Raw genomic sequence first — 18,311 nt, forward strand, 5'->3', positions numbered from 1 at the left:
CAGCAGCATTAACCCGGATAAATTATAACCCAACGATGCATATTGCACTCGAGTGGCCCAGCCATCATTCGCGATGATAAGAAATAAATCCGTCATGATTCCTTCCACGATCAAATAGAGCAACACTGCACGCTGATAGTTTGAAGCCCCATGAGCAGATAAACGCAGACTCTCCTGGACAAACACCACGGCTTGCTCCTGACTGATTGTTTCTCCTAATTCGTCACATCTTCGACCGTAGCGAGTGCTCATGACGTAGCTTCTACGGATCATTAAAGCACGATAAACCAGCCAGATCGCACCGACGATGCCATACCAGTACGATACCCTGGACTTCGTACTACCCGTATCTTCCGCTAAGAACGAACCGTTAATATCGTACGAGCCAAGAACATCCACTTGAATGTACGATAATTTGTCGTTGGCACAATATGTGCCCGTCTCTCCTTCGTAGAACGAGTAAAATCCGATGCTGGCGTGGTAAAAGTACACGTCGAATGGAAAGCTGTCGTTCTCACAACTGGATGGAGAAGTATGATGTGGAGCAACTTTAGAGCTCCCGATGAAGTAATTTCCGTGTGTGTTGTATTGTGGTACAACAGCGTGGCAAATGGTGCCATTGTCAGTGAGATAGTAGTGTGTTGGTTCAAAGTTCCACCAGACTCCAGCCAGCACAAACGCTTCCACAGGGCAAACTTTCGTTATATTTGAGATTTCTTTTTGCTGATCTTGAGGTACGGCGAGGATTTCGGACATCTTGGTTGGTCGGACGAACTGTGTGTAGCTCCGAATTTGCAGCGTGAGAGGTATGACACCCATGATTAACCAAGCTACTAGCAGCATTCGCTGCGCAGTCAACCACCGGGCACATGTTCTTGGAATTACAGGCGTGTGGTAGATTTCCTGCACAGTTCCAGTCAGTCGTGGTAACATCGCCGACACGATTCCAAAAACACACTGGGTCACTGACAAATAGCTTTGCAACGGACTGAAACGTTTCAAGGCAATTTGAAATAGCCCTCCTAAACCTTGCTTAATTAATGGTTGGGAATCCCACGAAAGCAAAAAAAAATAATGTCCAATTTGAAACCCTCTATCCTGTACATGAATTCTCTGCTGCCAAAACCTACGACTCCGCGGTTTTGGCTCGCAGTTTAGCTTTCTTTTCGACTTCCAATGATACGCGAAACTTGTAGCACCGCCAAAGGTGCTGACCATACTCAAAACTCGATTTTCATTATTACTGTTTGAACTGTTGGCACCCGTCGCTCGAAAGGAAACAGATTCTGTCGTGTGCACGCAGCATGCGCATAGAGGTAATCAATCAATGGCCACCAGACAACGTTTCTATTAGGAGTAGCCTACAGAATCTGCAGGACTCTTGAGTTACTTCAACACAAATAGAGGATCTCTGAACAACCTGATAGAGATAATCAATCCAGCGTATACTAACAGGACGGTGAGCTTTTCACTTATTTCGCTGCGCCTCCGATTCAGAAAAAAAGAAGCTCCAAATATTCATCACATCGCGAAACATTAGGCTGATTGCGTACTGCCGGTCTTATGCCAAGGACAGCAAGTTGATATCGTGCATCCCAGGAACTATTACAGCGACAAAAAAACACAGTCCGTCTTTGAAGTAGTCCCACGCAATTACTTTGCAAGCCCAGCTTCAGTTGCAAATATTTCCTCATTTCCTCTCCAACGCATAGTGACAATTTATCCGAAGGCATGTTCTAGTCGCCTGATCTGCAAGTTGAAAGGTCCAGACCGCATTATGCGCAATTTTTCATGCGCTTTGAGCGAGCGTTCTGCTGCGATAACTCGCTAGGTTCAGCCTCAGTTGTTGATAATTTGTCATTTGTCATACGTTCCAAAAGGCAACTTCAACTTGCAAATGGCTACATTGCGCACTTCTGTTTTCCGTTTGCCATTCGCCAATCTTCCGTCGACCGCGCAAGCAACGACCTTCACTCCTTCACTCATGGTTGGGAAACCTCGCAAGAGTCTATCTGCCAGTGCCAGCGCCGAGACCAAAGCGCCACGCGGGAAGCGCAGTGCCAGCATCAGTGAGCAGCAGGAGGCCATCGAAACGACGGAGCCGCCCACGAAGAAGATGGCATTGATGGAAGACAACGAAGAGCCGGGGCCAGAGCCGACGGGACAGCAAGTGGCTCGCTTAGAACTGAAGATCCAGGAGTTGGACGCGGAGAACGAGCGACTGAAGGAGCAGGTGGAGAAACTGCAGATGGAGCAAGCCGACTCGAAGCCCAAGAAGAAGGCAACAGCGAAGGCGCAGTCCAAGGTCAAGCCGGCGTCTGCCAGAGCTCAGTTCAAGAGGAAGTCGGCCAAGGCCAAGCCCGCGAAGGCGTAGACAGAGAGAATCGACTTGGGGATGACCCAGCCCTTTGTCGCCTGGGGTGATGCACGCAGCTTGGATGACGCGAGGTTCTCATCCCCCAGTAGTTGTATCCGTGCTACATCCTTCGTCCATAATCGCTTTAATCTTCACCTCGCGCTCGATGAATTGCGCTTGCACTCTGTGCTGGACCAAGTTGAAGCCTTTGTCCTGCGATTCTTCGATCACCGAAATGTCTGCTATAATGCGTTATGTACTACCGCCGTGGCCACCTCTAGCAGATTACTGCGCCTCCAGCTACATACCTTGGCTGTGCGTGATCTGGTCGTTGATAGTATGACCCTCAACCTACTGCCCAGCGCTTGGCACCCGACGTCGCATACTTGTGAACCCACTGCAGAACACGCGTAGGACTCTGCAAGTGGCTCCATGACCAGCGCTGCTGTGCAAGAAGAAAAAGAAGAAGTCAAGAGCGAGCGCCTAGACGGACACGACGCGGACGGAATGGCGATAGCTTCATCGACGCAAAGTCTCCATACGTTGCAGTTGCCACACGTCGCAGACCACTTAGATTGGAGGAAACCCACTGTATTCCCAGTCTTTTCATCCAATCAGTCGCTCTGTCCACTTTTGCAATTCTCAAAACCGCCACAATCAAAGTCTCCCCTCAGTTTTCGTCTTGTCGTGCACTGCAACGCGGCGGAAGAAGGGAATCCCAGAGTCGCCGCAGAGAGAGAGAGAGAGAGTCGGAGAGAACGGAACCGACCGCCCCGTAGTCACTAGAGACAGAGATGTCGGGCAAGCCCCGCGTGGAGATGGTGCCGTCCAGCGCGCTGCCGTCCTACGACCGCTTCCAGCGGCACAGCGCGGCGCCCGTGAACGAATCCAACCTGAGTATCGCCCAGCGCCTCGTGCTGGAGAACAAGAAGCGCGCGCAGAACTCGGCGCGACGTCGCAACACGCAGGAGGTGGTGGCTGCGCTGCAGCACACGCCCGTGGAGGTCGGCGCGCACATCTGGATCCCCGACCCGGAGCGCGTGTGGCGCGTCGTGGAGATCGTGCGCTACGAGCCGGCCGAGGACCCGGAGCAGGGCATGACTCTGACTGTAAACGGCAAATTCGGCCAGGAGAAACTCGATATGCGCGACATTGGCGACCTGTACAAGGTGAACCCGCGCGTGGTGGACGACATGACGAGTCTGTACTACATCCACGAGGCTGGTATCCTCGAGAACCTGTACGTGCGCTCCAAGATGGACAATCTGCGGCCGTACACGCTCATGGCCAACGTGCTGATCGCTGTCAACCCGCTGGTGCGCACAGTGGAGCCCAAGGTCACGGACTACATCAAGACGCAGATGGGGGACCGTCCGCCGCACCCGTACGCTATCGCAGAGGTGGCTTTCCAGCAAATGGCGCTGCGTACGCCCGCCCAATGCCAGTCCATCGTCATTTCTGGCGAATCAGGAGCTGGTAAGACGGAAACGTCCAAGATCGTGCTGCGTTACTTGACGTCACGGGAACATTTGGCGTTTACCGCGGGCAAGGGCAACGACGCGCAGCAGGACATCGCGCTGGAGCTGGACAAGCGTCTGTGGGACACGAACCCCATCCTGGAGGCCTTCGGTAATGCCAAGACGCTGCGTAACCACAACTCGTCGCGTTTCGGCAAGTTCATGAAGCTGCAGTTCAAGCCAGGCGAGAACACGCTCACTGGCGCCTTTATCGAGACGTATCTGCTGGAGAAATTCCGTGTGGTGGCGCAGATCCCGGGGGAGCGGAACTTCCACATCTTTTACTTCCTGTTGTCCGGTGCAGACCAGACGTTGACGAAGGAGCTGAAGCTGGAGCCGGTGAACAACTTCGAGTACCTGAACCAGAGCGGCTGCGTGTCTGACCCGAATGTGGACGACGAGATCTTGTTCGATGAAGTGGCGAGTGCGTTGGGCTCGGTGGGGATCGACACGACGCTGCAGAAACAGGTGTGGACGGTGCTGTCCGGTTTGTTACATTTGGGTAACATTCGCTTGAAAGACCGCGAGACGGCTGAGGGTGACGCTGGAGAGGTGACGCCCGAGGCGCAGAAGTACGTGGCGTCGTGTGGTGAACTGCTGGGAGTGGACAGTACCAACCTGCTGCATGTGATCACGACGCGAGAGATCTCGACGCGTACCGAGAACTTTACCATTAAACGCACCGCCAAAGAGGGAAGCTACGTGCGTGACGCTATCGCCAAGTCCATCTACAACCACCTGTTCAAGTGGATCTTGTACAAAATCAACAGCTCTCTCGGACACGGAGACAGCTCGCTGCCGTTCATCGGAGTGCTGGATATCTTCGGCTTTGAGTCGTTCGAAGAGAACGACTTTGAACAGCTGCTGATCAACTACGCTAACGAGGCTCTACAGGCCACGTTCAACCAGCAGGTGTTCATTGCTGAGCAGGAACTGTTCGCTGCGGAAGGTATCGAGGTCGGCAAGATCGTGTGGCCCGATAACCGCGAGTGTATCGACTTGATCTCGCAGAAGCCGAACGGTATTTTACCGCTATTGGACCAGGAGGCCAAGATGCCCAAGCCGTCGGATGAGAAGTGGAACGCCACGTTGCACAAGACCCACTCGAGCCACCCGCACTTCCTGCCGCCGCACGAGAAGGACAAGAAGTACGAGTTCATCGTCAAGCACTTTGCCACACGTGTTCCCTACACGATTGGTAACTTTATTGACAAGAACAACGACACGATCCCCAAGGATCTCGAGGACTTTGTGACGTCCAGCAAGTCGTCGCTTATCAAGGAGCTGTTCTCGTCCAAGCTGGACGTGGACACCAACACGAGTCAGCTGCACAAGCAGAGCGTGTCGGCCAAGTTCTGCGACCAGATGCAGGAGCTCACGGACACGCTGAACGCCACGCGTTGCAACTTTATCCGGTGTATCAAGCCCAACCCGACCATGTCTCCTGGCGTCTTTGACCACGGCTACGTCGTGGACCAGCTGCGTTGCTCTGGTATGTTGGCTACGTGTGAACTGCTCAAGGTTGGTTTGCCTACACGTGTGGCGTACGAGGAGATCTGTCGTATCTACAAGCCTGTACTGCCGCCGTCCGTCACGCCGATGTTCAACGCCTACAACGACCGCACGTTCACGGAAGCTGTGCTGTGGTCGTTCCGTGTGGAGCCTGACGCCTACCGTCTGGGTCGCACCAAGGTGTTCTTCAAGACGGGCAAGATTGCGCTACTGGATGCGCTGTTGAAGGTCGACATGAAGAAGATGGGGCCGTGGATCGTCGCTCGTCTGCGAAAGTGGCTGGCACGTCGTCGCTGGCGTTATGCGCTGGCCAAGGTGCTCGCCCAACGTGCGTTCCTGTGGCTACTGGAGGACACTAGAAGACGCAAGGCGGCTATCGTTAAGATGCAGGCTGTGATGCGTATGTTTGCCGTGCGCAAGCAGTTTATCCGTGCTCGTAACGCGCACCGCCATAAGATGCGTCGTAAAGTTCTTGCCCAGAAGCACTGGAAGATGGCGATTGGAGGCGTTCGCGCGTCTAATGCCTTCAAGAAGCTGCTGGACCAGACTCGTCAGCGTATGGCTGCTAAGCACGCCGAGCAGAACGCTGCCGCTGTGAAGATCCAGTCGATCGTACGTGGCAAGTTCGGCCGCAAGCAGGCAGACAAGCGTCGCGCTCAAGTGGAAGACGAGAAGATGCGCAAGAGACTGGCAGATGAAGCGGCTCGTGCTGAGGCGGAGAAGAAGAAGTCGGCCAAGAAGCGCTGGTTGACTGCGTTCTACGCCATCCAGGCTCAACGTCACTTTGTGCAGCGTTTACAGCACGTCCGCAAGGCTCGTCTCGCTGTGGAGGAGGCTCGACGACTTGCTGCCGAGCAGGAACAGCTACGTCTTCAACGTGAGGAGGAGGAACGCCAGCGTCGCCTTCAGGAGGAAGAGGAGGAACGCGAGCGTCAGCGCCAGTTGGAGCTCAAGCGCGCCGCTGCTGCTACTTCAATTCAGCAGGCTTATCGTCGCTCTGTCGGCCGCGAAGAGGCCAAGCGCCAAGCTGCGGTGGAACGCGCCCAGGCTGCTTCTCTCGCTGCCGCCATGGCTGCTCAGGACGCCGCTGCTGCCGCTCAGGACGCGTCCCTTGCACACGACGCTGAGGCTGCTGCTCTGCGTAAGCTGAACGCTTATGACGAGGCGCAGCGCAAGGCTGCGATGGCCGGCACTCTGGGAACTGCTCCTGCTCTTGGAACGCTTGGCGTCCACGGCGTGGCTGGCAACGGACCGGCCACACTGGGCTCCGTGCAGCCGCTACAGGCTTCTGCTGGTCAGGCCGGACAGATTGGCGCTGTCGGATCGATGGGCGTGGCCGGCGCTATGGTGGGACAGGAGTCGCTGCAGAATGCCGACATGAGCTGGGTGGCTGGAGAGAACGCCAAGATCGAGGGCGAGGGCGTCGCCGGTGATGCTCTGCGCCAGGAGCAGCTCGCACAGGCCGGCCGTGACCTGTTTGGTGAGGGCGGCGAGGCTCCTGCTGGTCCCGTAATGTCCGCTGACGACGAGAACTTGATCAACCCCGTGGAGAAGATTCAGGAGTTCCCCACGGGTCCGCCGATCCCGTACAAGGGCGGTATTCTCACGTGCACGATGTTGGGTCATCGCAAGCAGCAGGACCAGAACTGGGGCGACGAGTACACCGAGTACGTGCTGCGTGTGACCTGGGGCCGTGACATTCTGGAACAGTCCAAGACGGCGTGGCTTGTCGGCGGTCGCTACAATGACTTCAACGCGCTTCACCAGGAGCTCAAGGCTGCTGCATCCGGTCGTCGTGGCAAACGTGCGCCGTGGTTCCCGCGTTTCCCCAAGCGCCATCCGTTCTCGTCGATGATCGGCAAGAACCAAGAGGAGAAGTTTATCATCAAGCGTGAGAAGGAAATGAACCGCTACATGACGCAAGTGCTGACGCAGATGCCCGACGCGCTGCTGAACATCCACATGGATCGCTTCCTGAACCTCACGCTCCGTACCCAGGACATTTGCGAGCGTGAGGCGTACGCTGAGGCTCGTAAGCGCTGGGAAGAAGAGGAACGCGAGGCGCTGGCCAACGCTGCTGACGCTGAGCCGTTGAACGACGCCGACCTACAGGAAGTGGAGCAGTTGGTGCACCAGCTACTGCAGAAGATCATCTACGCTGCTGGAGACGTCCGTCAAGACACGGAGCTCCAGGAAATGATCCACGCCGTCAAGGTGTTGCAGCCGCGTGTGGCCGCCTCGGCCCAGATCGGTGGCAATGTCAACATTGAGCTCATTCCGCTGGCCATGCAACTACAGGACGACATCCAGGACGCCTTCAACCAGTACAACGACACGTTGCTGGCGCTGCGACTGGGCCAAGACCTCAACTAAAAGCGTCTCAGTCGGCCGTGTGTGTGGGGAACTTTTTCGTTTTCTCCTTTTTACAAACTTGACAAAATTGTGCATGTTGCAAAAATGAGAACTGGTCTCGATCGAAGAGATCGGTTCTCCGCCTTGCACACACGACAATCACTCCGTCTTAGTTTTTGCTTTTTTTTTTTCATAACATGACAATTTGAATAGACGAGATGTGAAAAAGGGTTTTACGTTTCCGTTTGTTGCAAGCCTTTAAACCCTTTGGCAACCAGGAACATTTCCGTCGACTCTGGCCGTGACGACTGGGGCTTCATGGCTTTAACCACGTCAAAACTTGCCTTTAAGTCTGCTCGGAACTCCTCGGAGCCATCACAACGCAGGATTTTCGTGGCAAAGTTGCCTCCTGGACGCAAATAAAGTTCTGCCATCTTGAGTGCGTTGTGGCAAAGTCGCAATTGGTGCTGACTGTCCGTGAGGAAATTGCCCGAGAATGACGGGGCCATGTCGCTGAGTACCACGTCGGCTTTGCGGCCTCGTAAGGCCTCGCTCAGTTGTTTGCGGACTGCAGCCTGACGGAAATCCCCCACTACGATGGACGCGCCTTCGATGGGGTCAAAATGCAAGAGATCCACGGCCACAACACGCGGTGGGCCGTCGGACTTTTGGCTTTTTGGAGCTGTGGCCTCCACCGCCACTTGTGTCCAGCCGCCGGGAGCTGCACCCAAGTCCAGAACCAAATCGCCTCGACGCAGTAGCTGGAAGCGCTGCATTGAGTAAAAATATTAAGGAGTGTGCATTGCAATTGAATTGGAGTTAGTGCAGACGTACGTCGTTGAGCTCGCGTAGTTTGAAGGCTGCTCGGGAGCGGAGACCCTCGCGTTTGGCCTGCTTCACAACGGGATCGCTCCACTGTCGACGCACCCAGCGCGCGCTGGCATTCGACTTGCCCTTGAGGCTCTTGACGGCGCGTAACGGGGCGAAGTGGCAGCCCAATAGTGACCCAGAGCGGATGACCATGCTGCTCATTTTTGTTGAATGACTCGTTGCAAGAAGGGATACATTTAGACGGGCTGATTTACATTTGTCCACTTACATACACCAAGTGTAATGGATACCTACACAAACTGTTAGAGATTTAATTGTTTTGAATAGGTATTGGATGTAGCCATGCACGAAACGACGCGAGCTCAGTCGATCAAGGGGAGCTAACAAGATGCCCGTGCTGAGGACGAACCACGAGTCGATGCTCCAAGAAAATGCCGAAAAGGCTGCTCAGTTTAATGCTAGTCGAAGGTCGAAGCAGGTTCAGGACGACGATGACGAATCGGACGACGAGGAGGATGCAAAACTGGAAGCGAGACGCTTACGAGTAGCCATCGCTGAAGCCACAGAAGCTCGAGAGGAACTACAGCAAAGAAATATCAAGTCAGTTGTGGTAGTACAGGATAACCACCACGTTTCTAGCCTTTAAATCGTTGTCATGTTTTGTACTTGCAGACTCCAACGTCGCATTGCAGCCCATCTACAGAAAACCCAGGAGAGTAGTCCAGCTACTGCAGGAGCAGACGCAGTAGGCTCTGCTGGGAGACGAGAGGATAAAGCCAATGCCAGTGAGAACGCCAAGAGGTATCTCGAGTGTCTACGTAGTGTCCACGAAGCCAAGGTACAGATGGCGACAGCTCAGTCTCAATACGACAAGGTGGCTTTGGAGCTACAGGCTCGACTGGACGAGAAGGAAGCCAAGGTGACAGAGATCCAGGACGCTTTCCTCGAGTTCAAGAGAGAGGTGGCTAGAAACGCTGAGAACTTGAGAACAGGCAAGCCAATTGCTAAGCGAATAATCGCCCAGTTTGAAGCTGCAGAGCTTAGAAAAGACCAAGACGTCGAGAAGGTCCGACTGAAACACATTAATCTACGCACGCATCTTAAGAAACTAGAGCAACAGCTGCACGCCAAAGAACAGCTCGCTGAGGGTCTTCATCTTATCGATTTTGAGCAACTTAAGATCGAGAACCAGACGCTGAATGAGAAGATCGAAGAGCGCAACGAGGAGCTTCATAAATTACGGAAGAAAACAACGAGCACAGTGCAGGTGCTGACTCATATCAAGGAGAAGCTCCAGTTTGTATTGGCCGAGAATCAAATGCTCAAACGAGATTCACAGGAGCTGGAGGAGGCTCTGACTGCCAATCGAGACCAACTCGCACACAAAAAGAAAGATAGGGACGCCACGCGACAACTGGCTGCTCGACTGAAGAGTAAGGACGGGTTTGCCAAGTCTGAGCTGCTTATCGAAGACTTTGATAAACGGGAAACTGACCTCGTGGACCTCGAACGACGTCGCGCTGAGCTCGTTCAAAGACACACTTATCTTACCAAACAGATCAAACAAGCTGGTAAGATAACTAAATAGCTTACAATTTAGTGGCTATTGCAGCTTTTAGTATTCGGCCCACTACAGCAACTTAAGCTTCAGCAATCTCGATTCAAGGGATTTCAAGCTGGTCTTTTGTATCGCTCGGAACCTCCTTGTACTCCTTCAACTTTTTAAGTTGCACTGAGGTGGCAGTAGTCGATAAATTCTCGTCATTATCGCTGCTCGTATCGCTGACTGGAGACGTTTCCTTCTCAGTCACAACTTGCGCTAGTGGATGATGATACAGATACATGGAGATGACGAGTATGCCAAGTCCGCAAGCAAACTCCAGTGACGGCGAGAAGGCAAAGAAAATCATTGACAAAAGCGTCGTGAACATCATGGCAATCGAGTGAGAGTACACACAGGCAATATTATCCAGATATTTGAGGATGCAGGCCATGAAAATCCCTCCAATGGAGTTCACGATGATAACGACCACCGTCCAGCCACTGTAGCCGTGAAAGAATCCCTCCGTTAACAACGATTTCCCATCCACCAGTACCAGGCCTAGAGCGTTAAACAACACACCGAAGCCATACATCTGCACGCTTTGCCACAAGAACTGACAGCCCGACTGCCGCTTCAACGTCCACTCGGCAAAGACACTCGCACAGGACGACAACGTCACGCCAACGAGAGCTAGACACAAGCCGAGTGCCATATACTGCGAGTCTTTGGATGAGTTGCTATTCATTACTCGAAAGCGGTCGGATTGGCTGGTCAACACACCCAGGATGAGCAAAACAATTGCCATTTTGTGCAGCTCTGAGAGTGGGTGCTTGAGGACGTAGCGGAATAGCACAGCGGTCAATAGAATCTTCAAATTCCAGAGCACCGAGGCCGTCGCAGCGTCCAGATAGCGCAGCACGACGTAGTTGAGATTGCTCTCAAGAGCGCTTAATAGCGCTGGGACCGCATAGTAAAAGCTTTTGTGCAGATGCAGGTGATCGGGGGTTGTCGTGTCAGTCATGACGATAGCGGCAAACATGGCGGTGAGCTTGAAAACTTCAATGAGGAACGTGACCGTGACGCTGCTGTAGGGGACGAGGCCGTCGACTTTGGACGCGATGATGCATAAATTCCCAGAGCAAAGGAAGGCCGCGGCCACCAGCATTAACGCCAGCTTTCGTCCGAGCTCCATCGTTCTTAGAGAGAATTATGGGAAAAGTGTCAGTGTCGGATCATCCAGTTAGGCATTCAACCAACTGTAAACAGCAGAGGGAGTGACAATTGGAAGTTGCCTTTCGATGGTCGAATGGAGCAACGTACCACCTTTCACAATCGGTGTTCTCTTCATTCGAACCGTGCCACCCAAAGTTCTGCATCTAGCTTAGCCCCACGTTGATACCAGCAGCCCGAAGATGCTAGATTTGGGTAAGCTTGTCACCATGAATATCACCTTCTTGCTTGTGCCCCCTTCACTGCGGTTTTGTAGCTTACAGTATTTCCTTCTGACCTGCATTTCTCCATTTGCGGTTAATCGAGTTGATTTGAGCATCGCTTCTCGACTTCTTCCGAAGTGAACAGGGTTGGCTCAATTTTGTGTAATAGAGGTTACGTTTTCCTATGCGTGCACGATATTGGTGGGCATTGAGCTATTGGCATTGCTCTCGACCTTTTGTCGTTGATCATCTGAGGCTCTTAACTGACCGTTAGAATCTCGATCGAGCTGATTAATTGCGGGTAACTTTAAATGATTTATTACTTAAGTACAGTGCTGCTATTATCTATAGGGACACTAAAGATTTTGTTGTTCTACTCGCATTACGCGGAATTAGATCATGCAACTCGGTCTAAAGCTGACTTACACAATGACTGACAACTGGCAGACACGAGTTTTAAAAAAATATGCGTATTGCAAATTCTAAAGTGAAATTGCCATTTTAGGGGGTGTTCCTATCTATAGGGACACGAGTTAGAAAGTGGTCTATTTATCAATTGCACCGCCATTTTTGAGAACTACTTGCGCCATTCTTGTCGGCAAACCTTTCACGAGCCCTTGTAAGTAGCTCTGCTGAATTTTAGCCCAGCTTCGCACGATCTGCGCCTTCAACTCGTCTCTGGTGTCAAATTGACGCCCTCCTTCGTAGACAGACCATGCTAGCTGACCCCACACGTTCTCAACAGGGTTTAAATCAGGGCTCTTCGATGGCCACTTTAGCTTCCTAATGCCTAGCGCCTCAATATGGGCCTTAGTGAACCTAGATTCGTGGATTGAGGCATTATCTTGCTGGAAAATAGGCATCCCAATGCCATGGTTTTGGCGAAGGTTTTCGAGAAAGGGAAGCAAGTAGGTGTCCAGTGTGCTAGTGTAGCAGGCAGAGTTTTGCCTTCCCTCAAGGAATGCAATCTCAGTTTTTCCAAAGAAGTTCATGCCAGCCCACACCATTACGCTGCCGCCGCCGCTTGCGCGCTTCGAGAAGATTTCTTGGTCGTTCCGAATGTCGTGCCAATAGTATTGGTACCCGTCCGGACCGTCCAAGTTGAACTTCTTCTCGTCGCTGAAGAAGACGCGACGCCAGATGCGCGTTTTGCTTAGAAATTTGGCAGCAAATGCGGCTCTAGCCACCTTGTGGTTCGGCTTGATGGCCGGTGACGGTTTCCGCTTGATCCACTTGGCGATCGCCGACGAGTTAAGCAGCTTTCTGACGGTACTTGGGCGTAGTACGTGGCCGATTGCCTCCGAAATCCGTTTAGAAGATAGTTTTTCCACGGTGGCACGATCTAATTCCGCGTAATGCGAGTAGAACAACAAAATCTTTAGTGTCCCTATAGATAATAGCAGCACTGTATTTGTTTGTATGATTGAATCCTTTTATCTGCGACGTGTGAGCAGCTCCTTTTTGTGGTCCTTACAATCCAAAAGGGTTCACACGTCACACATCTTATTTACCTCGTAATAATGACTACCCTGATATCCCTAGTGACTAGTGACGTGTACAGTGATCGACTCGACGACTCAATCGCGACGATGCGGCGGCTCGTGCTGCCCGCTCTGGGGGCTCTGGTGGCCTCCTTCCTCTTCATCCAGCTACAAGCAGAGCCTCCTGACACTCCTGCAAGCGTCGAGCTTGAAGATCCCGTCCCCATTCTCACAGTAAGTGGCTTAAATGTCCATCATATCTTTAGAATATCAAATTCAGCACGTCTTAACTTTAAATTCTCGGTCTGCAGCAAGACGCGCTGCCTCAGACCAACACTCTGCTGGACCAGCTTCTCCCCTTAGACCCTTTCAACGTCTCAGATGTCGCCCAGCTCTTTACTCAGAGTCCAGACTGGGGAGCTATCGGTTCCTCCTTCGAAGACGCCGTCGTGGCCACATTCAAGTGCTTAAAACTATGGGGAACCTTCCTCCTGCTGGTATTAGTGCCAATACTTCAAGCTCTAGCGGTTGTGGGCGAGGCAGCGCTGCCTCACGTGCTCACGGTCGCCAAAATGGCAGCGGACTACGTGAGCAAGATGGATCCACTGCATCAAGCTCTTGTGGCTATTACAGTGCTGTTTATAGTCATCTGTATCCGCCAGGGATACGTGCACAAGGCGAGAGTCCGATACGTGCGCACTAGACGGTCGCTGGAGCTGAGATACCGAGCTTTCGTGGCCAGTTTAAGTGCCAAATGGCGCGTCGTGGCCATTCTGCTGCCTCATTTTCTGTTCTTTGCACTGAGCTATGAGGCGCTGTATTGGCTGCCCACGTCCTCGATGGATGTGCTAAGTAGTGAAGCTCTCTTTGGTCTATTATCCGTCGGGTATCCACTGCTACACTCCATCGGAGTGATCCGACAAAAGAGACTGTACCCGAAACGTACCAAGACACCCGCGTCCAGACCAGGAATCACAAGCGAGTTGATAAAGAAATTTGAGAAGATCAGCATCCCAGACTACGAGTGGAGAGCGTACGAAGCGTGTTTGAAGTACTGGGTCCTCTGGTCGCTAGCAGTCTGTGTGATCGGTATGGTGACGCTCTTCTTACCAGCTTTTGTGACCTCGTTCTTCACTGTTCCGCTGCATTTCTGTAATATTTTCCTCATTTGGATGCACTCTCCGTTCACTCGAGGCGACATCGCGCTCTACACGTGGCTGAGTCCGCTGGTTAGTCCGTACGCTAACCGGATACATGAACGTGAAGCCACAGTGAATCCAGAAGCCGAAGAAAAGACGAACTTCTTGATCCGGATACTGGTATCGCTCCGTGTGGTGCCAGAAAGACACGTTTACTTAGCGAAGGATTTGTGGTCACAGGGCCCTGCGCTCTTCGGGCTGATCTTCATGTTCACACCAGGCTTCGTGGCCTCTCGAGGGTGTTCGTTGATGGGATTTGGCTTCCCCGCCTACGTCACGATTGGAGTGCTAGGCGAGAAGCGGACACGGCGCTATGAGTGGTGGATCGCTTACTTTAGCGTAGCGGTGACTGTGGACTACTTGATCACTGCGATCGGACGAGAGATCGGCTGGCTTCCGCTGTTTTACCACGCGAAGTTGCTTGTGATGATGTGGCTCCAATTCCCGTATTTCCAAGGAGCGGAACGAATTTTTAACGCATGCTTTTCAAGTGTCTTCATTGTGCCAGAAACCAAAGACGAATGAATGGATTTATCTTCTGACTATGAATTTTTGAAGATAAAGTATAACCTGAATATGCTAAAACGCTTCAAGTGTCAAATTTAGAGTTCCTTGCTCGCTATTGTTAGGGTGTCAGTCGCTATTCAAAAATAGCAACTGTCAAGGACCCCTTTTAAGGGGTCCTTGATAGTTGTGGTTGGCTTGGCAAGTGGAAACGAATTGACATTGTGTGAACGTGCCAGACAATGCGAGGAGGTCGATCGAGGCCTCGTGACTATGTCTACAGCTTACCAGATACCGCAAGCTTTCAAGAACCGTCGGTGCATCATGGGAAAATGCGTACTACTACTGAAGACACAGCAGTTGACATCGTTCTAGGAGTTTCTGCCGAGACTGTCCATGCGATCACAGTGCAGCAGAACAAGATGATGTTCCAGTCTCCTCTTAGCGTTATGAAGGAGATTGTATGGGATTATAGTGAAAAGTCTGTACACTTTGTTCTGGACGATGGCGCGATATCCCCAACGTTCGTCTTCCCAGTACTAACGGAGCTAGAGGCACATTTTACTGCAATTCTGGCACTCCCTGACCTTGAGAAACCTCCTCAACAAATCTACATTGGAGTTCTCATCGGACAGAAGCTGCCGTCTCCTATTCAACAGCGTCGGGCGTTAGTTGGCTTCAGTCAACCTGCTTTGCTACCAATGACCAAGCGTCGAGAACTGCTGAGAAATGAGCAACCGGTACGTAATGCTGCGAGTCGCGAACGATTGGGACTGGAGTTCATCAGAAGTAGCTTTCTTTGCTTCACCTGTTCTATTGGCAGTGATCTACGCGGTCTCACATTGGGCGTTCAGCAACTTCGTGTGTTCCCGTCACCAGACTGTCATGACCGCAGTGCGTGTTTGTTCTCCTACTCGTATGAGAATTTAGAGAGCTGTGAAGTATCTGGAACACGACTGGAACTGCGCTTTAGAACGATCCATCAACTGACCAAGCAACCAAGTTATCTGGTGTTTCAGAGTCTGGAGTCTCAGTATATCCGCGAGGCGATCTGGTACTTCAAGAATGGAACGTACATGGACGCCTCTCTTCGAGAATTCCTAAGTTCTCCTAGATCGAGCAATGACGGTATTAGAGGCTCCCATCGAGGGGGTGTGTTGATGTTCTTCAGTGATACTGGCAGTCTCAAGCAACGGATCGACGCATGTTGTCGAGTCATTGGATGTGAGAACCTCGTGGAGTTGAACGACCGAAGCGCTAGTAGACAAGATGAAGCTTCGGCCTCCAATGCGATAATCAACTTTGGACAACTGAGTCACACATCTCGAGTCTTGACGAGTGGGTTGTGTGAATTCCACGCTTCTTGTCTCTCATCATCACCAAACAAAAGGAATTCGAGACAAAAGTCACGGGACAAGACTCCCGTTCCGAAGACGATGAAGCCGTTGATAGCACTACTCCAGTCGACGCATTACACAAAAATGTTCAAATTCCAAGGACAATTACTCAAGCGACAGAACGCACGTACGTTCCATCTACGGAAGATCTGGCATCAGAAGTTTGTTGTCTTGTTTGAGACTCCAGTCGGAGGATTTCTCTGCTATTATGACAAGATAACTCATTGTCCAGGGATGACAGACACACCCAAGGAGCGACGAATTATCGACTTAAGCTCGGTTTTGTCTATCCGACCGGTATCTTCTTCAAGTCCAGTAAGAAGTAACACCAACACGTCAACGATGCACGCATTCGACGTTGTGACTCTGTATCGGACGTGGACTTTTGCAGCTTTGGAGCCTGAACAGTACGAGATATGGCTACATGTTTTAACTGAATGCGTCGAGAAGCATGCAACTATCGCTCCTGATAAAATACTACGATTCCCAGTGAAACCAGCGATGACGAGTCAAACGTGTCCAAGTGAAGCTACGTCGATCGAAATTTCTTCACACGGTGTATCATTTTGTACGGGTCATGAAGCGGAGGTTCTATTGAGCACGTGGTATTATACTGATCTCGAAAAATGGTCGGTTGTGTTTCAACAAGGGCATTTGTGCTGCCTGCTCAAGTGTCGAAGTCCGGCCCCAGCATCTCCATCCTCACCGAGGAATATTGGGAGTGATATAGTCACTCAAGACTTCTTGTTTCGGACGACAGAAGCTAGCACGATATGTTTGGCTATTGAGTTTTATGTGGGGAAATGCATGGCAAAGCTGGAGGTGCTTGCTGGGAAGTTTCTGGAGGAAACTCAAAAGAGTAAGAGAGAATTGGTGAATGACCCAGCCACGACCAAACGTGGTGCTATTCCAAAACTGCAATCGGTGAGAGAACACCCGATTGAGAATGTATCACTTGCACCAGTGGGGAGTCCCGAACACGTCAAGGAGAACGCGACTGTGGTTGATCTTTTGCCACTAGCGCAACAGGAAAAGATGTTGATCAAGGCAGTGTCTAAGATCGATGAGATCAACTTTCCTACTACGGCTGAGGCTCGAAACGTGACAAGTGCAAATACAGACACGCAGACGTTAATTGACCTGGAAGGTATTGTGCAAGAGCGCATGCAAAACACTTTACCATCCGCCAGTTCGAATGGTAAACGGATTAACGAAATTAATTCTTTTGGGATGGAGAGCAACATCACGATGGAAGAAATTCCAGCGTCAACAAATCGGCCGATAATGCACCTAATGGACTCACAAGACAGCCTGGGCGCCCCGCATGAAACTGACACTTCGACAGTGAAATCCCTCACAGAAGGCGTACCACCATTGGTGTTGTCTGGATTACCGAACTCAGTTGCAGGTAATGATGTTTTGAGCGAGTTGGAGAGCATCGATCTCGGGGATTCAGTCGTCAATACCATCTATAGTCAGGGAGATAACAAGCCACACGAAGGCGAAACCGTATCAACGCATGACGAAGAAAAGCAAGTTTCGACATCCTTGCCCGAAATGCGCCTTGATATCGAAAAGATTCGTCGTGTCGAGGAATGGGATGAATCGACGAACAAGACCCTTCCAAATGGTATCGACGTCTCAACACCACACGAAGATTGCGTGGTCTCGCCTTCCAGCAAGAATATCAAGTCTTTCCCACCTCTCGATAACCTCCAGGCGCCACTGTCTTCACTACCTCCAATGCTGCTGCTCACGTACTCCCCGTCGTGGCCTGATGAATCCGTTATCGAAGACAAAATGAAGCAGCGAACACCGCCTGAAGAAGTTGAAGAAGACGATCGAACGTCGGAATGTGACGCCTCTGAACGATCCGATGCGTTCAACTCGTGCGCTTCATTTACTGAAGCTATCACTAGTTCAGACGCAATAGAAGACCCAGATATTCTTCCGCCTATGGACTGCGATGAAGTATTCGAAGATGCCAAGGAACCACTCGACTAATAGCATAGGATAGAACAACTAGCAAACGGTAAAATACGAGCTATAGATTTCACGAGCGCCTGTTTTTAAATTGAGATTAATTCAGTCGCGAGTCCGTCGCTTTGAAACTGGCAGCGAAGCGACGAGCCGGATGCAGCTGGAAGTCACGTACTGTAGAAGCCCAAGGACCCACGTTGTGTAGC

General features: G+C 51.7%; 8 protein-coding genes across 8 annotated transcripts; 5 read left to right on the forward strand and 3 right to left on the reverse strand.

The window, feature by feature from the left end:
• Positions 1-248: 248 nt before the first annotated feature.
• On the reverse strand, positions 249-819 carry PPTG_03717 (hypothetical protein; the record flags this gene model as incomplete). Its single annotated transcript, XM_008896397.1, has 2 exons — positions 249-262; positions 303-819. 2 exons carry the CDS (start codon positions 817-819, stop codon positions 249-251), a joined length of 531 nt encoding a protein of 176 aa, XP_008894645.1.
• A 1,165-nt stretch (positions 820-1,984) lies between these two features.
• PPTG_03718 (hypothetical protein) lies at positions 1,985-2,580 on the forward strand (the record flags this gene model as incomplete). Its single annotated transcript, XM_008896398.1, has 1 exon — positions 1,985-2,580. One exon carries the CDS (start codon positions 1,985-1,987, stop codon positions 2,372-2,374), a length of 390 nt encoding a protein of 129 aa, XP_008894646.1. The 3' UTR covers positions 2,375-2,580.
• A 437-nt stretch (positions 2,581-3,017) lies between these two features.
• On the forward strand, positions 3,018-8,004 carry PPTG_03719 (hypothetical protein). The gene has a single exon (XM_008896399.1). The coding sequence runs from the start codon at positions 3,151-3,153 to the stop codon at positions 7,756-7,758; it is 4,608 nt and encodes a 1,535-aa protein (XP_008894647.1). The 5' UTR covers positions 3,018-3,150; the 3' UTR covers positions 7,759-8,004.
• PPTG_03720 (ribosomal RNA large subunit methyltransferase J) lies at positions 7,919-8,811 on the reverse strand. The gene is made up of 2 exons (XM_008896400.1): positions 8,572-8,811; positions 7,919-8,507 (listed from the first exon to the last, which is right to left on the reverse strand). The coding sequence occupies exons 1-2, from the start codon at positions 8,767-8,769 to the stop codon at positions 7,971-7,973; spliced, it is 735 nt and encodes a 244-aa protein (XP_008894648.1). The 5' UTR covers positions 8,770-8,811; the 3' UTR covers positions 7,919-7,970.
• Positions 8,812-8,956: 145 nt separating this feature from the next.
• On the forward strand, positions 8,957-10,221 carry PPTG_03721 (hypothetical protein; the record flags this gene model as incomplete). The annotated part of the gene is made up of 2 exons (XM_008896401.1): positions 8,957-9,168; positions 9,241-10,221. 2 exons carry the CDS (start codon positions 8,957-8,959, stop codon positions 10,154-10,156), a joined length of 1,128 nt encoding a protein of 375 aa, XP_008894649.1. The 3' UTR covers positions 10,157-10,221.
• Positions 10,222-10,229: 8 nt separating this feature from the next.
• On the reverse strand, positions 10,230-11,623 carry PPTG_03722 (hypothetical protein; the record flags this gene model as incomplete). Its single annotated transcript, XM_008896402.1, has 1 exon — positions 10,230-11,623. Exon 1 carries the CDS (start codon positions 11,301-11,303, stop codon positions 10,230-10,232), a length of 1,074 nt encoding a protein of 357 aa, XP_008894650.1. The 5' UTR covers positions 11,304-11,623.
• Positions 11,624-13,032: 1,409 nt separating this feature from the next.
• On the forward strand, positions 13,033-14,943 carry PPTG_03723 (hypothetical protein). Its single transcript, XM_008896403.1, has 2 exons — positions 13,033-13,259; positions 13,337-14,943. The coding sequence occupies exons 1-2, from the start codon at positions 13,065-13,067 to the stop codon at positions 14,747-14,749; spliced, it is 1,608 nt and encodes a 535-aa protein (XP_008894651.1). The 5' UTR covers positions 13,033-13,064; the 3' UTR covers positions 14,750-14,943.
• Positions 14,944-14,970: 27 nt separating this feature from the next.
• PPTG_03724 (hypothetical protein) lies at positions 14,971-18,185 on the forward strand (the record flags this gene model as incomplete). Its single annotated transcript, XM_008896404.1, has 1 exon — positions 14,971-18,185. The coding sequence occupies one exon, from the start codon at positions 14,971-14,973 to the stop codon at positions 18,127-18,129; it is 3,159 nt and encodes a 1,052-aa protein (XP_008894652.1). The 3' UTR covers positions 18,130-18,185.
• Positions 18,186-18,311: the final 126 nt, after the last annotated feature.

The sequence above is a fragment of the Phytophthora parasitica genome (assembly GCF_000247585.1).
Source record: "Phytophthora parasitica INRA-310 unplaced genomic scaffold supercont2.4, whole genome shotgun sequence".
NCBI classification, from domain to species: Eukaryota; Oomycota; class Peronosporomycetes; order Peronosporales; family Peronosporaceae; genus Phytophthora; species Phytophthora nicotianae.

Coding starts and splice junctions, on each gene's coding strand:
- PPTG_03720 (XM_008896400.1), bottom strand. CDS start 8,769: ATGAGCAGCATGGTCATCCGCTCTGGGTCACTATTGGGCTGCCACTTC. Junction 8,508..8,571: donor AACTACGCGAGCTCAACGAC/GTACGTCTGCAC, acceptor TACTCAATGCAG/CGCTTCCAGCTACTGCGTCG.
- PPTG_03719 (XM_008896399.1), top strand. CDS start 3,151: ATGTCGGGCAAGCCCCGCGTGGAGATGGTGCCGTCCAGCGCGCTGCCG.
- PPTG_03723 (XM_008896403.1), top strand. CDS start 13,065: ATGACTACCCTGATATCCCTAGTGACTAGTGACGTGTACAGTGATCGA. Junction 13,260..13,336: donor ATCCCGTCCCCATTCTCACA/GTAAGTGGCTTA, acceptor CTCGGTCTGCAG/CAAGACGCGCTGCCTCAGAC.